Source organism: Lutjanus erythropterus, chromosome 12, assembly GCF_056507025.1.
Source record: "Lutjanus erythropterus isolate fLutEry1 chromosome 12, fLutEry1.hap2, whole genome shotgun sequence".
In the NCBI taxonomy this organism is placed as follows: domain Eukaryota; kingdom Metazoa; phylum Chordata; class Actinopteri; order Lutjaniformes; family Lutjanidae; genus Lutjanus; species Lutjanus erythropterus.
This window is the reverse complement of record NC_139328.1, coordinates 34,815,655-34,842,863: the sequence shown is the minus strand read 5'-3', so window position 1 is coordinate 34,842,863 and position 27,209 is coordinate 34,815,655. Positions and strand designations below refer to the sequence as shown.

The window sequence follows — 27,209 nt, the reverse complement described above, 5'->3', positions numbered from 1 at the left end:
TTAACTGTTTACTTATTATTATTATAAACATTATTTCCGGTTTTTATCTAGCTTGATATAAAGTACAGTTTGTTATGTCTTATTAGTGTTCTGTAAAATAAAGTGTGACCGACATTAATGGGTACTTACATATGTAACTCTGGTGGTATTGAGGATTTTTACTCCAAAAACAAGGTCTGCAGAGAAGAAACTGTGACACTGTGATGTAACAAGCAATGAAATTACAGATGAGGACAGAGAAACAAAAATTCTTGGTATGATTTTTGTTGAGGAAGGTTACATGTTGTTAATGTTGGCTCACTGGAGAAACTGTGAGGTTAATTAGCAGCCAATCATTGATAACACCTGTTTTTACCCTTCTATGTGATATCAGTATGCCTATAAAAGATTTATTCTCAGAAAACATGAGGAATTGTTCATTTACCAAATGGCAAACGTTGCATTATTTTAGTTCATTACTAATAATAATTCGCACACTCTTTGAGTTATCCTCCTAAGCACAGGGTGGCGGTATTGCGCCTGCGTTTACTGTTGTTTGCCAATAGCCATTAAAACACAAGAAGAAGAAGAACGCCCATTTTGCTCACACTGTCAGGCATTGAAGTGTGCTGAAATATCAACAGACAGAAGAGGACAAAGAGCTGCAATGGACGGGTAAATTACTTTATTTTACAGCTAATACTTCTGGATGTATTTTCCGCTGTTGTGCATGAGACATGTACAGAATGAGCCGCTCCCTGTGCTCAATAGAAGATATGCTAACTATTAGCTCAGCTGCGAAGCTTGATACGGTACTGTATAATGCGAAGAACATGACGTTAGCTAGCTAACAACACTACATACCAGCCTTCAAGTCCCAATTGTAATAGTTTAGTTAATGTTGTCTTACTTAGAAGGAAACGTACATTTATACTAGAACATTACTGAAAAGCATGTTTTACGTATCATATGGGTTTAATATATTCGGTTATGTATTAACACTTAGCTGGCAGAAGGTTCAGATATGAGCTTCTCGTGCGTAAAATGAATGTTAACGTTAGCAAGATTAATGCAGCTACTGAAAGGAGTGAAACGTCTGCGTTGAATGTATGAATGATAAATGGCGATAATAATTATGGGTTACCAATAGTGTGACAAGCTGTTCGCACTGTGTGTTATTAATGAACCCTGTCAGAGCCAGTATGGCACGCGCACCTGTCAGTTAAGGGTCCTTTGTCTGAGGCTTGTGTATACTTGCACGCGACCTCTGCCGGCTTATTGTATACAACGTCAGCTACTCCATTATGACAGCAGGTGACTTCATTAATGTTTCATATTTATATATATGTTAATAGAGCTACCATATGTGCAGTCGCCACCAAGAGAGATAACAACACGGGACGTTAAAATATAAAAGAATATCAGGAAAAACTCTGAAAAAATCCTTTTTCTGTTTGTCAGACAAAACCATTTTCACTGCAGCTGTACTGAAAATGAATAGTAAACACAGGTGTCACCGATGATACTAATTAAGGTCCAGTTACATTTGGTTTAGCAGGGCCTCTCCAGTGAACCAACATGCAATACAAACTTGACAATAGCAGCATCCTGACTCTGTTTGACCTGAATGGAACTGAAACTTCGTTAGTATCATTGGAAACACCCGTGTTTACATGTCAGAATGACGAAAAGTGTCTATCGAAAAGCTTAATGCCTACATTTACATGCCAAACTTTCAGATTTCTAGAGTTACCTGTACTGTTATTTATGCGGCTTTCATTTGTCCCTCGGATGGTCAGATTTCTAGAGTTGGGTGCTGCACCAGTGTATTCCCTTAAACCATTAAAATATTGCTTTATCTGACTTGCTGTCAGGGTTAATGCAAATGGATAACTTTTTAGACTAACCAAGGTCACTCTATGTGAACACCAACTAATAGTTACAACTTAATACAAATGATGTGAGCAAAAAAATGTATATACAATTCATGAAATAATGAAAAGTTTACTTTTGTCTGCCATATGACTGCATATGTGACGTCAATAGAGAACAGCATAGCAAGTTGTGTACCAAGCTTTTTGCTGACTTGTTTAGTTGTTGTTCTGACTTTAGGCGCTGTTCATATGAATTTTCCGAAGTCTGGAAATAATTTTTCTAGTTATTATGAAACCACATGAATGCAAGAATAGCTCTCCATTTTGATTTTGGGACTGTGTAAAGCAGTTAGCCTCCATAATGCTATTGGTTGTCTTTGACGCTCATGGACGAAGTACTGAAAAGTTATTAGTTGGGGGAAACAACATAGGAGCATGCTGCCAGTGTGTTGAATTGTGGAACTATTCAACCATAAAACTGTTAGATGGCTGTATGTTTGTGCTTCTCTGTAAATAAAGAACCAAAAGTCTATTTTAAAAAGTGTTTATTTATATTTAGCCCTGTGTTGCATGACTTTTCTTCACCGTGTCACTGAGTTATGTATGTTGCACACTTGAACATTTTCATTTACTCTAAACAGCACCAGTCTCCTTTCCTTTTTAATTGAGTCATTTCATTTCCTTTAGAACTTGGAATAATAATATTTTCTCTGTTTTTTTTCCATTTCCCTGCATTGTCTCCATTGGCAGTGATGTTGCGGTTGGTGTGAAGGCAAGCGAACTTTTTTTTACTATTTTCACCTACACACTCGCATTTTCTATGTCTGTGATGTTGTGAACTTTAAATAAACTAGATATGAACAGATTTAATACCTTATTTGTGTTGGCTGTGAAGATTTGTGTTAAACTTTGTAGGATGGTAATAAATAGCAGTGAGGTAGTTTAATTCATTCTGAGCTAACAGTGAAGTCATCAAAGTTCTTTGTTACTTTATCTTTTGTATGATGCTAAATTTTAGTCTGACAGAGATTATACAATATAATTTTTTGAAATATCTTCAGTAGTATTTCATCACTCTTCTTATAATAGTAGATTTTTTTTTTAATTTGTCAGAAGTTGTAATGTAAATGAAAGTTTAATTTCCTTCCCTTTTTTTTTGTTTTTCCAGAGAGGCTCAGATGAGCTCAACATGTACGGTAGCAGCCCCAACTCAATGACCGGTACGTTAATTATCTTAACTAAGATTGGATCTGCAAACGTAACCCACCATCATTCAAAGGTGAATTGTTTTAGTGCATGGGGAAGTGGACAGGAAGTGAAAACCACATTGTGCGTCCAGAAATGACAGAGCTGGGAGGGAATGATATGACTGTATGGATGATCAGAAACCTGGGAGATTCTAGAATCATGTATTGAAGACATAATTAACTGGGTTACTGTATGTTAGATGTAAACATCACATCCTGAATAGGATTAAAATCAGCACTAGGCCTATAACTAGGAATCTGACTGTATTAGTGCCTAAATACATATGCCATGACACAGATCAGAAGTTGAGTAAGGTCAGTTGGCTATGAAAAGATTACAGCCCACAGGAATGACAGTTTAACTCTGGCTGAGGGACAGACTAGTATGATTAAAAATGCAATAAGGTTTTTTGGTAGAAACAAAAAAATGTATTGTTTGACATACACATTTGCACATTGGATGTTAAGGAAATACATTTAAAATTAAATGTTAAAATACAGGCAGTGAGTGAAGTTGTGTAAGTCATTAAATTGCATTTAAATGCTCTTTAAATCTTACTTGTGAATCAGTGACTCAGTAAATAAATTGTACTTTCAGGATCTACATGGTGAGAGATGTAAGAGTTCTTTTCTAGATTAACTGATTAATCAGTTGGTCTACAAAATGTAATTGAATAGCTCGTTTTGTCTTACACTCAAATACCCAAAGACAAAAAAAATACAAAGACCAAAGACATTTGAATAGCTAGAACTAGGGAATGTTTTGCATTTTTGCTTGAAATATGAGGTAACCCATTGTTTCCAAAGTGCCACCCAGGGGGCAATGGTAGCTCTCAGACATATTTTGTGCAGCCACTGAATGTGACATAAAATGCATACATTATGATTTAATTATCTGTCAGTTTAAATACTTTCAGTAACCTACATTTAAGCCATTGCTGCTGCTGAATTTACTCAAAGAATTTAGTGTTGAACGTCATTATGAGACTAATCATGAATCCTACAAGTTCATGGATGGATCAATTATATGCTGGTTCCCTAAATTGGTATTCACGCATCAAAACTTTGAGATCCTTTGATTTGAACAACAAAGTGAGTTTTAAAGTAGTTGCAGGTTTTTTTTCCTGTTGAAACAGTAATGGAATAATCCTCCAAAAGGCCTTTTACACAGCAGCCATTTTAACTTGTCATAATTGAAGATGCAAAGATGTTATTAAAAAAAACAATGTCAAGCAGCTAAATGGAGCTTCATTCGTTTTAGGATTTACACTTTTCTTTTACTCTGGCTTATTCTGCTTGAAAACTGCTCTTTCCTTCAGCTTTAATCTCAAGTTGTGGCGTGTGCCATTTTATTTATTTTCATTATTTGTCTTTGTGCATGTCCACAGCGAACGGCAGTGACAGTAAAAAACAGCGTCTGGATGAATCCCCTCCCTCCAGAGTTCTCCACATCAGGAAACTTCCTAATGAAGTATCAGAGACTGAAGTCATTGCTCTGGGGCTGCCCTTTGGAAAGGTCACTAATATACTGATGCTGAAGGGGAAAAACCAGGTAAATTTGAAGATGAAACAAGAACAGTCTTGTAATCACATTTAAGTTCGACTGAATAATATTCTCATTTTCTAAACAAGTAAAGGACAGTGACACATTGTCCAGGAGGTAATTTGTCATTTCGGCTGATACCCTATGTTGCTGTTTGCTTCTAGGCATTTCTTGAGTTGGGTACAGAGGAAGCAGCCATTACTATGGTGAACTACTACACAGCTGTCACACCACAGGTCTGAAGAGTGTCCACTCATCTTACATATTTTACATAATTTCAGTTCTTGTTGTGAGGGTACTGACTGAATTGTGTTTTTATTTAGGTCAGAAACACTCCTGTCTTCATCCAGTACTCCAACCATAAGGAACTGAAAACAGACTCAGCTCTGAACCAGGTATATACATACAAATATTTGTACACCAAGCACTATTCTTCAGTCAAACCAGGGTTTGACTGATGTAATACTTGATACTTTTCCACTCTTAATGAACTTATTTCTTTTTGTCTGTCCACCCAGAGGGCTCAGGCAGTTTTGCAGGCCGTGTCAGCAGTTCAGGATGGAAGCTCTCCATCCTCTGACCCAGGAGTTTTGGACCTAGCTCCGCCCCCCAGCCCTGTCCTGCGAATTATCATTGACAACATGTTTTATCCTGTGACATTGGATGTTTTACAACAGGTAAAACCTGAACACCTTGTTTAGAGCCGCCGTTGATTACCAGGCACATAGTCCCATTGTCAGGTTTTGTAATTTAAGAGAAATCAGCATTACATCGATTATCGCTGCCATCCTCCCTTTTGCTTAATCAAGGCCTTTCTGCTACATGTGTCTGCATAATTTTAAACTACGATGTTGAGAGCAAAGTTTGGTTATTGGACTCAAGCTTGGACATGTTTCTGTCTTCTTTATGAATTCTGTGATTATTCCAGATCTTCAGTAAGTTTGGGACGGTGATGAAGATAATAACCTTTACCAAGAACAACCAGTTTCAGGCTCTTCTGCAGTTCAGCGACCCCGTCAATGCACAGCAAGCTAAACTGGTAAGATCAAATTATGGCAGTTAAATCAGCAACCAATAGGTGGACAGGTCTATATATACAGTTATATATATATATATATGTGTATATATATATATATATATATATATATATATATATATATATATATATATATATATATATATATATGTATATGTATATGTATATGTATATATACATATATTTATAAAGGCATTATGAAAAGCAGCGAAGTGAAGGGTTAATGTATGACACATTTAAAAAATTTTATGTATTTTACTATGCAGTAACAGGTCTTGTTGTACTCCATGTCCAGCACTGGTAATGCAAATAACTTCCTGTTCTTTCCTGTTTACATTTTAGGTTTAATGTTAGTGAATTAACAGTGGTCTCCTTTCTCATTCTGCCTGTTAGTATCATAGTCTATTCAAATTAGGCAGTTAATGTCTCACCTCTTAGCCCTTTTAACATTCTAGGCATTAGAGGTAAACAAATATATTGGCTTGGTCAATTCAGTCAATACTACTGTCCTGTCAGATGATGTATGGTTGTCAGATTTTTTTTTTTAACTCTATAGTGTTAGTATCAGTATTGGCCTCAAAAGGCCAGTATCAGCTCGGTTATACTTGGCATCACACAGCATCAGCACTGGATTTTTATGGCTGATACTGATATTAGGGAGTAAGAAAATTCTGGTATTGATATATCAGCCAATATTCTTCTTCTTCTTTTTTTTTTTAAATATATAAAATCCAAAATGACATCAGGGCACTTAAATGGTTCATTTTCACTGGTACATTCAAAAATTATATGTCGTTTTAAGACATCCTCTTTGACTTTGAAAAACTGTATTGGACATTTTTCACAATTTTCTGACATTTTATAGATGTCGCAGCCCTAAATTTAACATGAGAGTTAACTTGAGTCTTTGCTGGTATTTGATTACTTCTGATAAATAAAACAATAGGGGCAAGTAAAAATTGACTTTTGACTAGTAGATTTCTGACCCACTTGCCTGACTGTGTAAGTGAGGGAAAAAAAACCCAAAACATTAACATTGAATCCTGATTATGATTCTCCTCTTTCACTTGTTCTCCTCCAGTCTTTGGATGGACAGAACATCTATAACTCATGCTGTACTCTGCGGATAGACTTCAGTAAACTGGTCAACCTCAACGTCAAATACAACAATGACAAGAGTCGAGATTACACCAGACCAGACCTTCCCACTGGAGATGGAGAGTCAGCTAACAAGGATCATTCTTTATTGGGTAAAAACACCTCTCTCTTCACCTGTTTCCACAACATGCATTCATATGTCCTTGTGGGGAAATCCATAGTAGTTTACTGTCACACCTGTGGCCCCATTCATGTACTGAATTGAAGACCCACCTCAAGGTGATTCTTTTGCAGTCTGTGAGGTGAAAACATCATTTTGGCAGTCAGAGACAGTAAACTAGAGCTGGGAGCACCAGAGCAGCCAACAGACACAAGATGTGCTGCTCCCTGTTTCCACAGATTAAAGGACATTTACTATCATTATGTAGCATGCCGAAAACCATGCTTTAGTTCCTTTATAATACACTCAAAATACAGCATATACAGGTAATTAAATTCAGAATGGAATAGGGTGGAAAAAAAACAAATGAAGACATATATACATATACATGTATACACCCAGGAAATAGTTCTGTAGTGCATTAGTTTGAATTTGCATCACTTTGAATGTAAACAGCAGCAACAAGATGGTGATCATAATATGGTCGACATTTTCACATAAAAAGTTCCTAATCTGGGAAACATTGTCCATCAACTGTCACTGAGTTTTGAGTCCTCTTTCCTCGTCCTACTAGACTCTCTCATGTTATGTACTGTCAGCTCGAAGCGTCCGTCAGATGTAACAGCCTGATTCAGGATGTTGTAGAGCAGGGCTCTCTGTGTGTACACAGCAGTTTTTTGTGTCCTGTTGAGCCAGCCTGAGTCCCATTTCATCTGTTTCATTTTCTTGGCTGCACATTATCCGGGAGCAGCCTTAAGTCCCAGCTTTAGGATAACTGTTATTAACACTGTTGCATTTGTTGATGGTCTCAGGGTCCGCTGCTCTTTAATCCAAACCTCACATCTTCATTTTCCAGTGACTACAAGTGTATTTCTGTCATTGGTTTCATTACAATAGCCAAAAAAGGAGAAAAGTAGCAAAGTTTGAAGGAGCTACTGTACCATACAGCTGCTATCCATGCTGTTCCACCCCCCTTCTCTACTTCCATCACAGTTAGTTTTGTGGTTTGGTCATTTTTAGACAAGACTTGATGTGTAAAGTTCACAGCCTGCCAAGATGCTTTTGTTCCTGTGTTGCTTTGTGATCAAGGATACAAAAAAAAAAATGATTTGACTGACACAGTGAGAGTCAAGGTCTTCTCGGCTGATGACTTAAGTCATCAACTTTTAAGGGGCTGCCCTAGAAACAATACACACAACACAGCAGCAGCTGGCTGAGTAAGGCATCCGTTAGTGTTTATGATGACAGACCGCTTATTCTCAAGCTGGATAGTTGTGTGTGAGTGGCACTTTTATCTCTCCCATCTTGTCCACTGCTGTTGTCTCAAGTGTTGTGTCTGTCTCAGGGGAAGCAGCACTCCTGAGCCACAGACTAACTGGAGCAGGTTTTCAGTGCAGTGCATGTTAGCCATCTGATATTGTATGAGAGCATCTGTCACATTGTTTTACTTAGTATTATGAAAGTGAAAACAAATATGTTTGAGGTGTTTTTAGAATATCACTGGTTTACTGTATGCATTAGGGTGGGAAACTCTTGGCACCTCATGATTTGATTCGGATTAAGAGGGTTATAATGACATGATAATGACATGAAAATGATTATTAATACATCTTGGTGGACATTTTGATGCTCAAAATAAGTTTTTAATACGGGGGTAATGGTTGTATCCATCTGCAGATATTCACACTCAACCATCTTCACCAAAACTCAAGCAGTAGTCTAGTGTGGAAGTAAACATGATGCACATGTTATATTTAGAGGTAGGAATCTTTTTGATGTAATTAAGAGTCTATTCTTGATTGAATTAATAGAAAAGAAACAATTTTCAGTCTCTGCTCCAGCTCCCCTGAAACATAACTGTCAATTAGTTGATCTGCAGCCTTTTATTTTTTAAAAATTTGAAAGCGTCCTACAGTCAGTACAGCCTGAATGAGATGCTGTGTTTTTGTTGTTATTAACATTACATCTCCAGCAGTGGAGAGCAGCCTCTCTGCAGCACTGTGACCTACAGCTGATAGATACACTGCTCTGCTCAACATTAGTCTCTGAGTGATGGTGTAGAAAGTAGTCTTAATTCACTTTACGTTTGTTTCGCAATTGCAACTATTTAGGAACTAAATCAAAACATGACTCTAAACACTGCTTTTAGAGATGCTAAGTTACATCTCTCCTGAGATAACTCTAACTCTAGCATGTGTGCGCTATGGACAGTTCAGGTGCTACATTGCCCTCACAGTTGAGTTCTGTCTTTTTTGGTTCGTCAACACCATATTGCTGATTAACATTTAGAAAATCAATTTTTTACATTTATAAATCAATGCAGAATCTTCACGATGCATGTAAGAATTCGTTCTTTCTCCCCTCCCCTATGCTGCATCGGTAGATTATGCTCAAGGTGTGCTGGTATATCAGTATAGTTTACATATACTTTGCTCATATTTTTGGGGGATTGTACAGTTTTAAGATGTTAGACGTTGTTTTGTTTCTTAACAAATAACTTATGAGACTCGTCCTTTCTGTGCCATTTTCCAGATTCAGAACATTTATGCTTGAAATATAGGTTCACCATTTTTAAAGTCTTATCGTAAAAAAATATTAAAGTGTCCATATTTACGCTACACTTAACCCTTTGGGCTATCTGTTGCCATTCATCCTGTTCATAGTCATGATGAAGAGATGAGCTTCTAATATGCTTCCAATATAAGTGATATGGGGCAAAATAAACTGTCCATTTTCTGTGCAAAAATGTATTCCAAAGTTTATCTGAAGGTTATATGAGGCTTTAGAGAGGAAATTTCATACTGAGAAGGCTGTAAGTTTGGAAGATAACAGCTTGAATAATGCTAACTCAGACTGGATTTTTCCACCATCACTTACATTGAAATTGCTTTGGTAGAGAATCTCTTGAGGACCAGTATGAACAGGAAGAATTACAGCAAGCAAAACTTGTTTCATTGTTCATATGGGCACCTGACTTTTGTTTTAAAACAGATTTAGCAATATTGTGAACCTCATCATTTTAGGCTGAATTGGGTTTTAAAAAGGTTTATTCTTTCACCCGTCTCTGTCTGTAACTTGGTTTTAAATTTTAATGCCAGGTGGCAGTATAACTTAACCACAGCCCTCTGAAAAGTCCTGTCCTGTGTCATGGTGTTTTGAGACTTTCTGGCCAGGTAACAAGTTGTAAATCGAGGCTCTATTACACATAGAGCCTCAGTTAATGAATGAAAAACACTCATTCAGCATAAAACAAATGATAAGATTTTCTAGATTTATGACTTGAGGCTTGAGAGATTTACTTCTATTGTCATTCCTATTTTATTGGGATTTAATCTCTCCTCCACTGGATCAACTAGCAGGAATTTAGCATCAGGTTATTAGCATGCATTTCATTGAACTGCCTACCTCCAATAATAATAGCATAGTGGTTGTTACATAGTAGAAGGATGACACAAACTAGGGTAGTTAACAGCTGTTTGTTGAGGCAAAGGGAATAAGTTATTTGTACTATAGATTGTGGAGTTACTCCTCTATTTATTCATCATTTCATTTATATCTTCAATTTCTTCCAGCCCCCAACATCTTTGTTACTGTTTTTTCATCCAGGTGAAAGTATGGATCTGTTATAGGAGGATAAAGTTTATTTGATAAACAAATATATTTAATTTCTTTATTTCTAGGACAACCCTGACAGTATAGCATACAATTTGTGCCACTTTTACACAACAGCAGTTTTGCTCAGGTTCCCAGTGCACTGCAGCAGTAACACATGGACAAAACTACCACCCAGAATCTTGCTATGAAGTGATGCTGATCTAATCTATAATGAGTTTTATATTAACTTCTCATTTGCACAAAGAAATTGCATTGGTTCACTGGAGGAGAAACAAGTAAGTGTACATTTGCCAGTTTGAAATTGTAGATGAGACATGAGCTGTTCCAGCTCTTCCCCAAGGAATTAGTTTCTTTCCTGTAGTGATGTGCATCAGCTCAGGCTGATATGTTCTGATGTCGTGAGGCTGCTGGTGTTCATTAGTTTGGCTGCAATAATGGTTCAAGATTATCAAACACTTCTCAATTTAATGAATATTTAATAAACCTCAAGCACTGTATTAGGACTAAGTCTATGCTGTAATTCAGCAAAGGCAAAACTAAATGTATAATCAATCTTTAATTGTTAATTAATTTGTAATGAATCTTGACATTGGTGTAATTATAACAAACAAAGGAGCATCTCTCCTGCATTTTGTATTGTGTGACATTGGGTTGGACACAGCAGAAAATGGCTTCTTTAATACAGTGGATACAGTCCCATTCAAAAATTTGGACACTTTTTCATCAGTGTTTTTTCTTTATTTTTAAAAGAAATGGTTCAGATTTTACCAACAGTATACAAAGCTTTCATCAAAGCAAAAGGTGGCTACTTTGAAGAATCTAAAATATCAAACAGTAAAAAAAAATTTCATAAAAAAATCTGAAAAATTATTTCAGGGATACTTCCATTCACATGATGTATATCGAATGAAGTAGGCACAAAGGTATCGAATGAAGTACTCTACTGGTATCAGTATCACTTCAAGGGTACTGGTACTGGTATTGTCATTTTTTAAATGATATCCAGCCCTACATCTATGTGAATTATACAAATTGATATGTCAATTGACTTTAGATTAACCTGCATTGTCTCCCTGACATTTGTCTTGGGCATTTCAAAGTAATAAGGTTGTTTATTACTGTTTATTGCTCACAGGACTGTAACTTTGCCTGATTTTGAGACTTAATTGGATAATAGTTATAGTCATCCAACACTCTTCATCTAGTCTGACTCACCAGATACATCTGTATAACAGAATGTGGGAGCCAGACCTTTCTCCAGCACTGAGCGCTGTAGAGAGAGGCCTGGCTATGCAGGACTACTCTTCATCCAACTAGTTTAAAAAAGATATATAGAATGACACAATAATGTGGAAGGAGTTGAAGTTGCTGATTACTCACTGGAATACATATAATTACAGCCAAATGCAAATTCTAAATGTTTTGTCAAAGGAATGCAGTTCTAGTCTAAAGTGATGTTTGAGGCTTTAGTTCACAGACTGTGTGATAGTGTATTTATGTTTTTGCAGTAATTATAGAGTTCACATGACAGTGTCTCTAAACAGATAGTGTGTCTTTAGTTATAGCTCTGTCCAGTTTGGTGAAGTGAAGAGGTTGTGTGGCCCTCTTCTCAGTGAAACCAGACAGTCTAGCATCGCTTCCACTCAAAACAAAAACAAATACCTGCTGCATGTTCAGTGACTGAAACATCTAAAAATACTTTAGCCAAGCCCTGCCACAAGCATGAGAATAAAAAACATTTGTCCACACACTGCTGCACCCTCTCACAGAATGCCTGCACTCCACAGTGTCACGGAAACAGTTAAAGGTGTGGCTGCTTGTATTGAAAGTAATAGAGACATCTTGCTATGTTTGTTAAGAGAAATTAACAGGAATATACCATGTATGTTTTGTATTGACTTATTAGTATGCTATCATAACTTAGTTATACTTAAATGTCAGCGCATACTCTGTCCAGATAATTAGCTGAACTGAATTTCATTTAGTTTCTTGTGCCTAAGTTGTAAATTCAGCTTCTTATATGTATAATTTGACATAAATATTTGACCTATAGACAATATGAACTTATTATGGTACAATACTGTCCAGTTAAAATATTTTACTGACTAAGTCTAGTTTGGTTTTTTGTGATAATTGTACTTTGGTGCTAGGTTAGATGAGTGTTTTGTGGTATAAATCTAGTTGTCATTGTCTTGTAGGTACCCCATCTGGAGCGCTAGCTTCCTACTCTAGTGGAGGAGGTTACTCATCTTCTCTCTCCCTCTCACAGGGTGGAGGTACCTATTCTTTCTTTTTATTTTCTCAATTCTGCTTTTCCATCATTCTGTCTCTGCTGTTTCCTGTCCCGTCTCTCGTCATGTTCTGTTATGTTTGTCTGAATGCAGCAGGCTGAAAAACAGGTTTTCCTCAGTGGTTGGTTGATATTACAGCTAAATAATTGACGAGGCAAATACTGGCCATAGGATGGATTATTAATTAAATCTTTTTGTAACTGGATGGTACAATGCAGTTTGCTTTATTACTTATCTATTGCATATTTCCCTGCTCATCTACTGGAGGTCATTAGCCTGAACTGACTGTAAGGAGATATTTTGATCAAATGTTATTTATTTTTTTATTTTATTTGAATTCAAAGAATCCTTAATATTGGACAAAAGGTTCCTCAGCTAGATATAATTTAACTAGCTTCCAAATCTTAGTGGAAAAGGGACATTAATGTACGGTTAGTTAGTAAATTAAGTTAACTGAAGTCACAATAATAAAATTGCTGTTTCTTGAGACATTATTGGGTGGTGCAGTGTTTTACATATGCAGTAAGAGATCATGCAATTTATCAAATTTACTAGCCTTGAAAAATGTGAAAAATCTGGTGACTGCAAAAGAGAACATTTATAGGAACAGAGCAGTATGATGTGGGTTGGTGTCTTAAGTCCCTAGAAATATATGTTCTAGGCCTAAAATGGTCAGAATATAGTTGAGTATAGCCATAAAGTTCAGTTTCTTAAAAAGCTGATTGGTGTGTTGTCCCTCTAGTGAAAAATATGTAATTTGTCTATAGTTGTTTTTGTTCTCAAAATGTCTCTTTCTTTTAATCTGTGTTGATTGAACTTGTCATATATTGTCATAGAGAGCCGAAGTCATGCCCCTTCTTGTGTGCCCCATAAGATCTTACCTTGTAAAAAATATGAACGGTTGTCTATGATGAGAGACAACTACACATATGATGTTTGTCAATTTAAAAGACAATTTAACAAGTCAAGAAAGTCTCAGATTGCCACAGTTTAGCTTAGTGTGAAAGTGCTCACTTAACTACATCTTGTCTCGCACAATATACATCACAAATATCGCTGTCCCTTGTAACATTATCTTACCTGAAGTGTTTATCCAGCGACTCTTAGTCTTTTTATCAGCTGCCGAGAGGAAGAACGAGTAAGACCCGTTACTCGTGTGACTACATCCCAGTACGAAAATACACAGACATCGTAGCTTCAGTGGCTAATGTTAGCTTTTAGAGGAAAAAAGTCATGACATCACATACAGAACTATTGCTGCTGAACAGTTTTACGACAAATGGCAACTTTCTTGACGTTTAAAATGATCTTTTAATTTGACAAACATCATATTTGTGATTCATTAGCAAAGGCTGGTCTTATGGTGGTCTCTGGGAGGGGAGGGACTTCGTCTTTCTGTTGGGATGAAATGACTTTTTTTTGTTGAAGTGATATTGCTTGGTTTATGCATGGTTTGGTGAGAGTTTGCCCCAACGCTCATATCACACTAACCTCTACCCCTCTGGGGGCTGTTTCCTGGTCAGAATTATAGTATACCCCTACTCTTTCTCTATTGGGAAGTAACAAAATACAGTATTAATCTGTATTTTTAATGTAGTATTACATTATAGCGAAGAAACCAAGTATTCAAAACAAACTGCATAGTTATACCTCCAGGCGTGTCCTTAATTCCAAGTTATTACAATCATGTAATGTATCATATGTCAGTTAGTTTTTAATTACATTTAAGTGGGAGTGTACATAATCCTTAATTGCACTGAGTAAATAGTGGGGTAGATATAAATGAGTTATCAAGGATTTGAGTTGTTTAACCCAGTTTGCAAACATCATGTTTAAACTACTTAACAATATGTTCATTACTGAAATTAATGGTGCAGCTTTGTTGACTATTTATAGCCCTGAGAAATTCTGTGCTGCAGGAAATGCAGCTTTTTCAGTACCTATTTACATACTTATAAATACTTACTATTTATATACCTGTAAATAGTAATGTACATTTTGGTCTAGATGAGGTTGCTTAGGTTTATTGCAAAACAAAGATGAACAGCTTGCTAGCTCATTGAAGATTGAGCAAGCTTAAACAACCTTTAGCATACTACCACGTCATCAAGCACATCACGCTGATTTTAAGTGTTTTAGTGTTTAGTGTACTTTGAATCCACTTTTCTGCTGTTGTATTGCTTTTGTGATTCTGACATGTCTATTGTCTTGTGTTTTCCTAACAGGAGCCATTAGTCCACTGAGTGCTGCAGCAGCAGCGGCAGCAGCTGCTGGTCGTGTTGCTCTTTCTGGGTCTGGAGTGTCAGGAGTCCTGCTGGCGTCCAACCTAAATGAAGAGGTACACTAAGCATAAGCATAACTGTGAATGAGTATTTGCAATCTCTGCTTTAAGTAATTTATTTTAACTATTGAACAGACACTGTGGGTAGTGTAAATTCCTGTATGTGTGGTTGGATGTGTGCTTGGCCAACAGCATGATTTATCATGTATCATCCACTTAGATGTAGTCTATATAATATAATTACAATAGATTAAAGTGACAGTGTGACTGTGGGTCATAAAGTGTCACACTATATTACATGATCTTAAACTATTAGCTGTTTAAACCTATAAAATAATTAAAGATATGTTAAATATTGGTGTTAAGATATTTGTTTCTTCGCTGCACACTGAAAATCTACTTTTAAACCCTCTTGTTTTGACAAGAAGGCCTTTATTTATGTTCCAGAAAGTCCACACAGGACAAACATTTTGCTGTGTCTACATGCATCTTATTGTAATAAGCACTAGAAATTGTCCAATGGTCATTTAATCCTGTTTTTGAAGAACTTTCTCAGACAGATTTAGAAGACAGCCGTCACTGTTAATAATTGTATTAGGCTGAACATGGAGCACCTCTTTGTGACTGTACATAATAAAATGTATACATTGTTTATTTACTTAGAACCTTGTGAATTACCCATTGTCTTGGTGTGTTTGTGTGTGGGTGTGTGTAGATTCTCCATATAAAATTTAGTTCTCCATGGACTGTCACACTTCCTAAACTTAAATGTCTTAAATATTTTCAAGTTTTTTATGTTTGAGCACATTTTATCTCTGTATCAGATGTTGTGTTTTTGAAGCCTTGTGGTTTTCTCTAAACTGAACACCGACATACTTCTGTACTTTTATCTTACATTTCTGTTTCTTCTGTCAAGTTTCAGTTTACGCTTTAATTGTAAATGTGCACCTACTCTTTCATCTGTATCTCTATACCTACTGTTCTGCTATCTGTTTTCGTGTTTTCCATCTATCTATCAGAGTCCTTCTCTCTCTGTCTGTCTTTGTTACTCCATAGTGGAGTGGTGGTTTTCACACTTGTGCCCTCTTCTGGTAAAGTTTTGGTGCAGCAGCTGTATCCTGGTTATTTGATAGCAGTTCTCTCTGGTGACGAATCAGCTTGAGAGCAGCAGCTCCTGCACACACTTGGGAGTATGCTCAGTGTAATCCAGTGGCTAGGTAGAGGACGAGTGTCTTGTGGCCATTCTTCATGTTGTGAGTGTTGAATCCAGGGAATTGTTTTTCAGTCATTTGTTCATCCTTTCTCAACTGTGTCATCAAATAGACAGACATCTCATGCAGGACACTTGCCCTGTCTCCAGGTGGCACAATAATAGAAACCCCAAACAGAGAGATTTTTTTTTACCAGAAACCCATCTAAACATTTTGATACTGGTAAAACATCTGCCAGTGAGATACAGGGATGCAAACTTGTCACCTTTCAGGGAAAACAAAACATTTCATATTTTTCAATTTTTTTGTGTGTTTGACATGTACAAAACACCTTAGAAGAGTGAAGACTCAAGAGGGTCGTCTCTGGGAGGTCGGGTCAAATCTCTTTTATACACTGGACAAAAAAATCTAATAACATCTGGCTTTTGTCCTCAGTGGGGAAAGGGTACACTTCAATCCTGGGTCATATGACTCTGAAGTAGACAAAGGTATTATCAGCTCCAGCTGTAATTGGAAGTGATGTAACCATGACACCCGGATAGACATAATAATTTTCAGCCCTTCTCAGTGGATGCACTGAAGGCCTGTTGCCTCCGGCTGTAACATTGGCGACTCTTTTGCTCCTTTTTCACACACATGCTGCTTGGTTTGACTTGGTGCATCAGCCCAGCATGGCAGAGATGCACCCAGTATTAGACAATCAGTCCTACAGCACCCTAGCCTTTGGGAATAACCACATTAGCACCATGCTAGTGCCAAATTCAACAGGATAACTTGTGGAGTAAAGGTAGGTAGGCACTCGTAAAGAAAGTTGTCAGACGTAGTAAAGTCCATACATGTTGTCATCAAAAATAAACTTTTTATCCTCTCAGCTCTTCTGTCATCTGAAGCTGTTGCTAATGTACTGATTTGTGCTGGTACTTTGACATGGTGTCAGTTAGTTTGGAGATGGTAAATGTTCAGTAAATTGCCTGTCACTCAGAAATTAAATACATCAGGTCTGCATATGTCCTTCCTGCCCCCAACAATAATGGATTAAAAAGTGCTTCTCTCCTTATGAAACTAACTCCAGTGACTGTCCAACCAATGAGAATTTGTAGGATAAGAGGATAATAACCAACTGACCACAAGGTGTCAGTCCTCATTATTTTATTCTCTAAAGGCTTTTATTATGAAGCAGCAATATCAGGCAATGTTTAGAATCTAAAGTTAACTAGTGTTCTTGTTATTCCAAATTACACTTCCACATTTTGCTGACAATTACAGCATAAGTCGGGTTAAAATTGACCCCTCATAGTTCCATTGTCTTTATGCCAAGATAATAATAATAATATTAGCAAGGCTAATATTGTAACAACTATGACATAATGCAATGCACCTTAATACAGTTTTGCACACTCTTGACTATTTTTCTTTTGTAGCATTAAGATTACAGAAATTCTAGGGTGAGTTTTTCTCTGTATCCTCATGCTAAAAACAACTGTGCAATAAATCCACCTTTTAAAGCATCTTCATCACCCTTTTCACCCCTGATGAGTTTGCATCCCTGAAATTCACTTACTTTGTGTCAGCAATGGATAGTGTTAACACAGTATGCTGACTGTCCCATTTAAATGCGATTGCTCCTGTGGGATGCTGGATGTCCTGCTTAATCAAAAGAAATATATAATAGTTATGTAAATTGTTTCTTAAGGATTTTCTATGAAGATATCTTTTTACATTAATGTAGTCAAATTTATTTCAGTTCCTTTACACATGTATGTCTCTGTCAGTCATAGACTCTAGTCCTTTTGGCGCCTGTTGCCTACAATTACATGTGATTTGGCTGGCTGTCTGCTTCATGGTACCGCCCCCTTTTGGTTCGATATCTCCTGCCACTCACTCATTCACTTATTTATATCATGCTTTATTCATTTTTCCATCCTTACAGTTATTATTTTCTACCTCCCTCCCATCCTTTCTTTTCCTCAATGATAAATGCATCCAGCAGGGAGTGTGTGTGAGTGTGTGTTAACAGAACTGGAAGAATTGTGAGTGTGTGTGTGTGTGTGTGTGTGTGTTTGGACTCGATCCAGCAATCATTCAGACTCCGTTGATGTTCCACTGATGCTCTGTTTACTGACCTCTGCTTTGGTTTTTGTCCTCCTCTCCTCCTTTCTCCCTTCCCTGCCTCCCTTCTTCCCTCCTCTGCTCCTCCCTTCACACATTTATTTTCTCTCCACTTGGCCATACATCCTCTAATGTTGTACACTTCTCTTACAACCCTACCCCCCCTCCTCATGTACGTTTACCCCAAATTTCTTTCACCTCCTTTATCTCTCTTCACTTTTCTTAATCTGGTCTAACCCGACTTTGGGTTTGCCGTTTTGACCCCCTCCCCAAACCCCCCCATGCCTTCCATCTTTGCTCCACCCCGCATCATCATGGAAACCACCACCTCCCCCCTCGTCCAACGCTGGGCGGTCTGATCTCTACCTTCGTCTCTCCTCCTCTTCCTCCTCCTCTGCTCCTCCTCTTCCTGTCCTCTGCTCTGCGGTCTCTCTCTCTAAAGATGGTCACGCCTCAAAGTCTCTTTACCCTCTTCGGTATGTTCAACCTCTACTATTCTATCTGTATATCTCTCTCTGTTAATCCAATTTTGTTCACTTTCTTCAGTGATGTCGTGGACACGCTATTCCTCTGTATCTTTCTGTACCTCCAAGCCTTCCTCTATCATGTTGTACACTACAGAGTAAAAATCTTCCTCTGTCTCTACATTGAAAGAATAGTGAGTCTGAGAGATTGTCTGTTTGATCAGCTGATTTCTTAACTGATGAGTACGAAGACACCAAAATCATTCTTGTGTTATCTTTTGTCTTTATGTGTTAACACATAATGACAAACCTGATCTGCTGTTTGTAGATTGGGCCTCCCTTTAAAGGTGCAGTATTTAAGAAATTTTGCATAACAGCTTAGAGGCAACCGCAAACTGGCATTGTACGTGAATTAAATATCAATAAATAGTTTAAATGGCTAGTATTTATTGTGCCATCTAGTGAAGGTGGCAAATTTTAATTGTATAGTTGATTAATCGCGAATATCCCTCATTTTGACAAATGTCAGAGTTGTTAGGTATGATGTTGCAGAGATATCTGCTGAAGTTAGCATGCTAGCCAAATAGCCCCGGTCCATCCTGTCTTGTTATACCATTTTGTACCTTCAGAGGTGACAGTCCGATAGTATGGCTCAAGCTGCGCTTAGTTTCAGCTGGGACATGTACAAGGGGCGAGTTTGCTACATTACACAAGCTCTAGCTTTTTTAGTCTAATAAGTAAACAAAATAAATTCACACAATGTCAAGAAAGAAAATATTCTCACACCTGTTTTGCTTATTAGACAGAAAAATTCGAACATGTACCCTCTGAATTCAAGTTTCTCTATCTTAATTGCCTTGTTAACCTCATTCAAACTAGACAGAAACAAAATAATACTTACTAAAACCGTCTTGGTCAGTCTTTCCACTCTTTCAACTTCACTCTGTGGATTAAAAGTCCACTAACTGCACAGCTAACTAGCTAATGGCAGCTATAGTTAGCAGCACTTAGTTGTTACTCAAGTGATATGCTGCCCCCTATTTGTTTGGAGGGTGAATTCGATAGATAGATAAATGATTGTTTTGCACCTTTTGTCTGTCTTAAAACAATAGTACAAATACAGTCCAACAGTACAACAATAATGAGCACCGCAGCTTCATAATGGCCCTGATAGCACAGCAAAAAACGACAAGGATCCAGTCTGTTAGATGAAGGGGGTGTGGCTGAGTTCTTTCCAGTCCAGGTATTAGCAAAGAGCACCATAGAAAACATTTAATTCTAGCAGGTTTCTTAGGTTATTCTATAAGTAACAAAAGGGCAAACTAAAACTCTCCTCAGACAAAGGTCATTCATTACAGACAAAAGCACCACTCTCTAACAGCAGTCGACTGTGAGTCTTTTGAACTCCTTGTTCAGTATTTGCTCTACTAAAATGTCAACCTAGAGTCTGTATGTTAATGGTTTTGTGGAACATTGGAGGCCCCAATCTATCAGAGACACATGGATGATTATAGTGTTCTAGTCTCACCACATTATTGGTTAAGTTGATCATGACATTCCAGTGTACTCACTAAGACTCATTCTAGCTCTTAAAACCTCTGCATCTCTTCCTGTCTTTTTGCCTTTTCTCTAGATTTTACATTATTCAAGTACAGTCATAGTTCACCTTTTTATTTTATTTTACAACTTTGCAGTTGGGATTACCTGCCACTCAGTCACCTAAACTAGGCATATCAGAAGGGTCACATTAGACTGTCAACCAGCCCAGCATTACGTTTTTGTCCTTGTCTGTCAAAAAGTTGCATAAATTACCTGCATAAAAAATGTCTTATTTTTCCTACACTGTGAATTTTTGCCTTCACTCTTTAAATCACCCATCTTCAAGCTGGATTTCTGAATTATGCACACACTGTTCAAATAAAACAGTCAGACAGTTTGAGGTATATGTCAGTGGTTAAAGCGGAGGTGTCTGACTTTTATTGCTGGTTGGCAGTCGTAAGATAAAACCTCAAAGAAAAGACACAGAAGCGTTTGATTGAGTTTCTAGTGGAATTCAAATGGGAAGATTCCATCTTTTCTTTTCATTTGTCTTTCTAGCACTAACTTTATTCCTTCCATCCTTCACACCTCTCCTTCTTTTATCTTCGTCGGCTCCATCTCTCCTGCTCTGTCTGTTCTGTCCTCCTCCTCGTCTTCTGCTCAACCCTGCTCTCTCTTGCTCTCTCTCGGTCTGCCTCTCTCGCTCTCTTCCCTACCTTCAGGAGTCTATGGTGATGTCCAGAGGGTGAAGATCCTCTACAACAAGAAGGACAGCGCTCTCATACAGTTGTCTGATGGCAACCAGGCTCAGTTGGGTGAGTTTCCATCATAACAATATCAGTTGCTAGTATTGGACTGCAAAATAAGATTAATTATTCATTAAAATCTGAAGTGACTGATCTGTTTGTCAGGCCTACTGGTCCAGGTATTTTTCAAAGACAGGACATGTCTCTGGACATTTGTAAACATGGTCCAGAGTCATAGTAATGGGGATGCACTATAATATCTTATCTGGCTTTCCAACACAATATTTACATCAGTTAGTGTTCAGGCCTTACTATATTGTGAAATAAGTTTAAAAATATATATATATATACTAATCTATATACTCACATCAATATCTGTAGAATCCAATTTCCCAGCACATCTTTGCATTTTATTTTGTGTCATCTTTATTTGTGTTTTAGTTTTCATTGTTTTTGTGATGCAACCTTGGTTTGATTCTGAATTATGTACATTTTACAGCACTTTAAGTTAGGGTTTTGATATTAAGTCAAATACCAGGGGCCTCATTTGTGTGTGGAGGTGACTGTATCTGTGAGGACATGGTCGCTGCTGGTGTCAGTCAGTTTCTCATCAAAAGAGCGAGATGTTGTCTTTTCTGCCCTGTGGCACAAACACTCATACTCACACTGCCTGTGGTTGTGCTTTTTTGGCTTCTACTTTTCTGTCTGACTGCTTGTTTTTTTAATTAATCTCGGCGACTGTCTGGCCTTGTTGTGAGGCTGCAGCCTTCACAGCATCCGCCATATGCTGCCGCTCTGACGCCCGCGTCCACCAAACACCACATTTTTTCTTCTCTTAACCTCTACAACAAAACTTTACTGACAAACTATACCTGTTTGCCTACCTCGCTGACAGTCTGGGACAGGCTTATATTAGTTATATTGAAAATGATGGGATAACTTTCTAGCAATGTATTTCATTTCCTCCTTATGTTTGTAACTATACAGAGTAAGTAGTGATTAGTCTTAGCGCCTGACAGCATTTCCACATTTGCTGATACAGAATATCAGGCTGATGGATCAATCATATGACTAATATCACATCCATGAAATTGTTCTGTTTTTCCTCCCCTGTAGCCATGAGCCACTTGAATGGTCAGAAAGTGTTTGGAAAAGTGATGAGAGTGACACTGTCTAAACATCAAACTGTGGCTTTGCCCAGAGAAGGATTGGATGACCAACTACTAACTAAAGGTAAGAAGTCATTCACATCCTGGGAGGGAGCTTGTCAATGTTTTGAAATTGTTTATTATATATTAAGTTGTGACTGTGCCCTTTGAATTAAGTCAGCAATTTGTCAGCAGCCAGATCAAATATTCCATGACAATATGTTTATCTGTTCTCTTAAACTTAGGCTGTCTTGTAAAAGTAAAATTTAAATCAGTGGACTACTTTTAATTAAGTTGAATTTTTTTTGGCACAGAGATTTTCTCATTTTAGTTTTATTTATGCTGTATTTAGAATATTTTCACTGTTTTTTCTGAATCTGGGTTGGGTAAAAGAAACACTAAATGGTATCACGGTTCTAATAGAAATATTATTAAAAATCTGATTTTATATTTGTCACGTTTTTTGTTGATTACCTAATTTGCACCCAAACTTATTGTGATTATATCATCATATTTATTCATATGTGATTATGATCATATTTTGTTTTTGTTGAACAGATTTTTCTGGCTCGCCCCTCCATCGCTTTAAGAAGCCAGGATCCAAAAACTTTCAGAACATCTTTCCTCCATCTGCAACACTTCATCTCTCGAACATCCGGTACACAACCACGTCACGTATTAGTCAAATATTGCTCTTTTTGTGTTAGTCAGACAAATAATGTCATCATTGATTGCTTTGGCTTTGTGCTATTTTGCTTTACGATGCTAATAGTTTGTCTTTGCATGTCCAGGGATGGAGTTGGAGAGGAAGACCTACGACTTTTGTTCTCGAACAGTGGAGGAACCGTCAAAGCCTTTAAGTTCTTCCAGTAAGAAGCACCTTAATATGAAACTCAGTTTGACACTACAGAAGTCTACAAAAACTTAATATTCTTCTGATCATCTTGCAGTGCATCAGAAAATCATTCTAATTTTTTTCTATATATAGTTACATGTCATGCCTGATCTGATCTAACAAGTCACACTTGTAATATCATCAGTACTTTGTACATGAAAGATCAGTAACGTGATGATCTGGGCTGATCTGCACAGGAAGTACACAGTATCCTGCAGACAGTTGTATAATATGGTAAGTAGAAGTTCATTTTTCTTGTCTGTTTGTCTCTGCTCCTTTCTAATCAGGGACCGTAAGATGTCTTTGATCCAGATGTCATCAGTAGAGGAAGCCATCCAGGCTCTGATGGATCTTCACAACTATGACATGGGCGGCAATCACCATCTGAAAGTTTCCTTTTCAAAGTCCACCATCTAACCCTCACACCTGACTCCTAAAGACCTGTGACGAGCGAGGAGGTCACTACCATTTGTCTCCTTTTCAGCATTTTCTGTTAACCTCTTCTGCGCTGTCCCCAAACCTTTAATGAAGTAGTCCAATATTTTATCACTGAAATGTTCTTTGACATCCAAAGCTTCAAATTCAAAGTCAAACATTTGAAATAGATTTCAGTTAAAGTACTAAGAAAATCCAAATTCCACATTGTACATTAAGTTGAACAGTAGGAGCAGCAGATACATATGTCAGTCCTGCCCTTAAAGGTAGTTTGCAAGTTCCTGCTTTGACCCATGTGACATTTTGAAGAGCTGAAATCGTGTTTTTCTTCACCTCCTGTGGTTTAAGTTCTCGCCTTGCTGCAGTGATGTAGATGTGTACTCAAGAGTGAATCAGTACGCTGTGATATAATTGCTGTGTGTGGCTACAGGTGCAACAGAGCACACCTCTGGCCACAACCAACTACAGCCAGCAGATATGAAACTTTCAACCAGAGAGAAGGGTGAAACACAGCTTTTCTTTTTTTTTTTTTGCTGTTAGGCTGTATTCACACCAAATCAGGCATTGCAGTGAAATTGCCAGTCCTCCCATTCATTTAAATTGAGGTGGTGCAGTCATGTGGTGAAAAGTTGATACAGAATCAAATTTTGGAGAAATGCAATCCGATTTCACGCTGCGATGGTCAATCATGTGAGCCGGCAATCAGACTGCTCCAGTCAGCCTGAAATGTTCAGAATTCATGGACCAAACCAGGATGCTCTCCCAGTTGTGTCCTCATACATATTATTTTGTGTACCCAGCTTTGATGTTGCAGTTTTTGCTGCAAAATAGCAACACCAAGAAGCTTTGTTTGGTTTGTGTCCATTGTTTGAGAGGGAGAGTGCAGCAGTTGTCAAGAGAGCTTTCTGATTGTTTCAGAGTAGTTAGGTTCTAAAGCACAAATAAACACGCTCACAGCACCACACAACCCTGCGCTAACTGCTGCAATGCTTGACTTAGTGTGAATGTAACCTTACTCTTTAAAGCAGAAGATAGTTACTTTTCAATTTAATCTTCATCATTGCTAAATGCTGTTTTTTGTGTTGTCCTACCAGTGATGACCTGTCAGTCAGACAGTAGCCTGTTTGTCCTTGAATTTTACATCAAGGTTTACGTTCCTGTAATTAATGATCTTTTAGTTTTCTATACATACGAGGGTAATTCAAAAAGTTCTGAGACAAATTGAAAAAAAACTTTATTTATGAAAGATACAAAATTATTTTTCAACATAAGATCCACCTAATTCAATACACTTCTACAAGCGATGTTTCCACCGAGAAATTCCTTCTTGATAGAATTCTGGAGCTTGTCTAGTCAACCAGGTCACAACCTCCCTCTTCGCTTCAAGTATGGACTGAAATCTTGTTCCTTTCTAATGTTCCTTCAACTTTGGAAATACGGCTCTAGAAGGTGAAGAGTCTCCATAAACATTTTGCAAAGCTTCAATGATTTCTGTAGGTTTCCATTGAAGTTTTGTTAGAAATTTGATGTTTGCTCGAACTTCAAAAAGGTTGGTTTTGTAATATGTAACCTGGAACATTGAATAACAAAGTTAGAATGCTGTAACTTGTCAAATTTGTTTATAAGTCATCAGTGGTACGATTCAAGGTCATTTTGTTACACTATTTTGACTCAGTTTGAATTTATGTCATTTGTCTTAGAACTTTTTGAATGCCCCTCGTACGTTGTGTCACTACCACAGTCATGTGACTCTTTCCTTTTCTTGTAGGCAGCTAACAGCTGGTGTCTTTTGAACTGTGCAGTTTCTGACACACACATTCTCAGTGTGCTGCTTCACTCCTCCAAATCTCATCCTGCTAATTTGTGCACTTTGATGCTTTCAGAATCAAACAAACAGATCTTGGACATTTCTTCCAAGCCACAGGCATAAAGCAGTAGATGTGGTTGTCACTAATGGTTAAATGTGATTCATGCTATTTTCTCAACTGGAGGGTAAATATGACTATTTTACATTACCAGCACCGAAAGTTACTTGTAGGCGTCAGCTTTCCCTTTAACAAATTTACTGCACTACACAGAATCACTTTAAATGTAGTTTAAATACCAGATATAACTAAATTTTGAGGACTTAAAAGAGCAGAACATGTAGCCATTGCATGTACAAAAATGAGTACAGCAGTCCCAAAAGTGAACCATAGATTGTATATCAAAAGGGTTGTAATCCTGTTTAATATACAGCCTGTGATTGAAGAAAGCTGTTTCCCTCTGTCCCTCCTCCCAAGACACAGCAGAGACAGGCAGGCAACCTTGTAAATTGACAATAAAAAGCGACGAGGAGTCCTCCACTGTAAGCTGATCAGCTGTTTATAACTGTCAGTTATCAGTCAATGTAAAGTCAAGCCTGTTATCCTGAAAACAAAAACCCACTGCTCCAAAATAAGACACTCTGGATGATGAATTAAGGCACTGCCTGTCTCACTGCTGCCAAACTCCATTAACATTTTGTTAAATTTCACAGTTAAAAACATCTACAAGATTATTAATGATTTCTTACAGACACTTACTCACTCGGCAGAAATTCAATTCTAATAAACTACTAATAAAAAAACTAAAAGTTATTATTAACTGGTCCAGAATGGAAATTTCAAAGGTGGACACTGTGGCTGTACGGTTCATGTCAAATGAAGAGTATTTCAACTGAGCATGTTCCTTTAATCTGTGAGGACACATCATGGTCATTTTATGATTTATTACAGTAAATATATTACAGATTTCTTCTATCCAGAAATCCGTTAAGGAAAAGAATTAACTACTTGTTGTGCGGTGTGGTGCCATTTCTAAATTTCAAAAGGCAGATTTTCTGAAGTTACTTTCTTGCTGTGAGCTGAACAATCACTTAGAAACTGTTTATACATGATTTGATTATTAGCAACATTCACAAAGTATTCAGGGAAATTGGAATAGTAATATGAGGCTGATGATGTTTGTTGAGGACAATTGAACACCCCCGATATTTCCTTTACAAAATAACTCGGAATGTATTAACAATAACACACTGCTGACGTGTAACATTGAGGATCCAAAGGTGGAGCTTTCCGTGAAAAATAGAGCCGCCTGTAATGTTCCTGTTTAAATCCCGTCTTTTCTAAACTAGTGCTGTGAGTGGGTGTACACACACACATACACATACACAGCTGTCTGTTTAGACAAGGTTTCAACATGTGATTCTGGTCTTGGTCTCTGATTTTAGGAGACCTGAGGGGACCAAAGTACATGTGCCTTTAGTCCGTGGTCTCATTTGATCGTTTGTGTCTTTAAACTGGTAACGTTTGTTGCTCTTGTGTTGTAAACCTGTAGAAACAGATTATTTTGTTAATTATTTTTTAAATAGAAGTGAACCTCATCTTTCCAGTCCCTTTTTTGTCTTAACAATGTGAGTTTATTTATCAAGCACAGAAAACTGGGTCACTGTTTCAACTGAGGTCACCTCCGAAGTGAGTTTTTATTTGTCTCTCATCTCTGGTTCTTACTTCTGGCT

General features: G+C 37.4%; 1 protein-coding gene across 2 annotated transcripts; it reads left to right on the top strand.

Annotated features, from left to right (window-relative positions):
* The first annotated feature begins 558 nt into the window (after positions 1 to 558).
* Positions 559 to 24,098, top strand: LOC146318322 (polypyrimidine tract-binding protein 2-like). 2 transcript variants are annotated; one of them, XM_084732276.1, is made up of 17 exons: positions 559 to 654; positions 2,604 to 2,625; positions 3,022 to 3,073; positions 4,489 to 4,652; positions 4,808 to 4,879; positions 4,967 to 5,038; positions 5,162 to 5,320; positions 5,572 to 5,682; positions 6,761 to 6,929; positions 12,751 to 12,828; positions 15,069 to 15,181; positions 18,887 to 18,920; positions 21,170 to 21,262; positions 22,310 to 22,426; positions 22,900 to 22,999; positions 23,133 to 23,210; positions 23,524 to 24,098. In XM_084732276.1, exons 1-17 carry the CDS (start codon positions 647 to 649, stop codon positions 23,651 to 23,653), a joined length of 1,572 nt encoding a protein of 523 aa, XP_084588402.1. In that variant the 5' UTR covers positions 559 to 646; the 3' UTR covers positions 23,654 to 24,098. The 2 variants fall into 2 exon arrangements, with proteins under 2 accessions (XP_084588402.1, XP_084588404.1); XM_084732278.1 differs by lacking the exon at positions 12,751 to 12,828.
* Positions 24,099 to 27,209: the final 3,111 nt, after the last annotated feature.

Coding starts and splice junctions, on each gene's coding strand:
- LOC146318322 (XM_084732276.1), top strand. Junction 6,930..12,750: donor CAAGGATCATTCTTTATTGG/GTAAAAACACCT, acceptor ATTGTCTTGTAG/GTACCCCATCTGGAGCGCTA. Junction 21,263..22,309: donor TGGCAACCAGGCTCAGTTGG/GTGAGTTTCCAT, acceptor CCTCCCCTGTAG/CCATGAGCCACTTGAATGGT.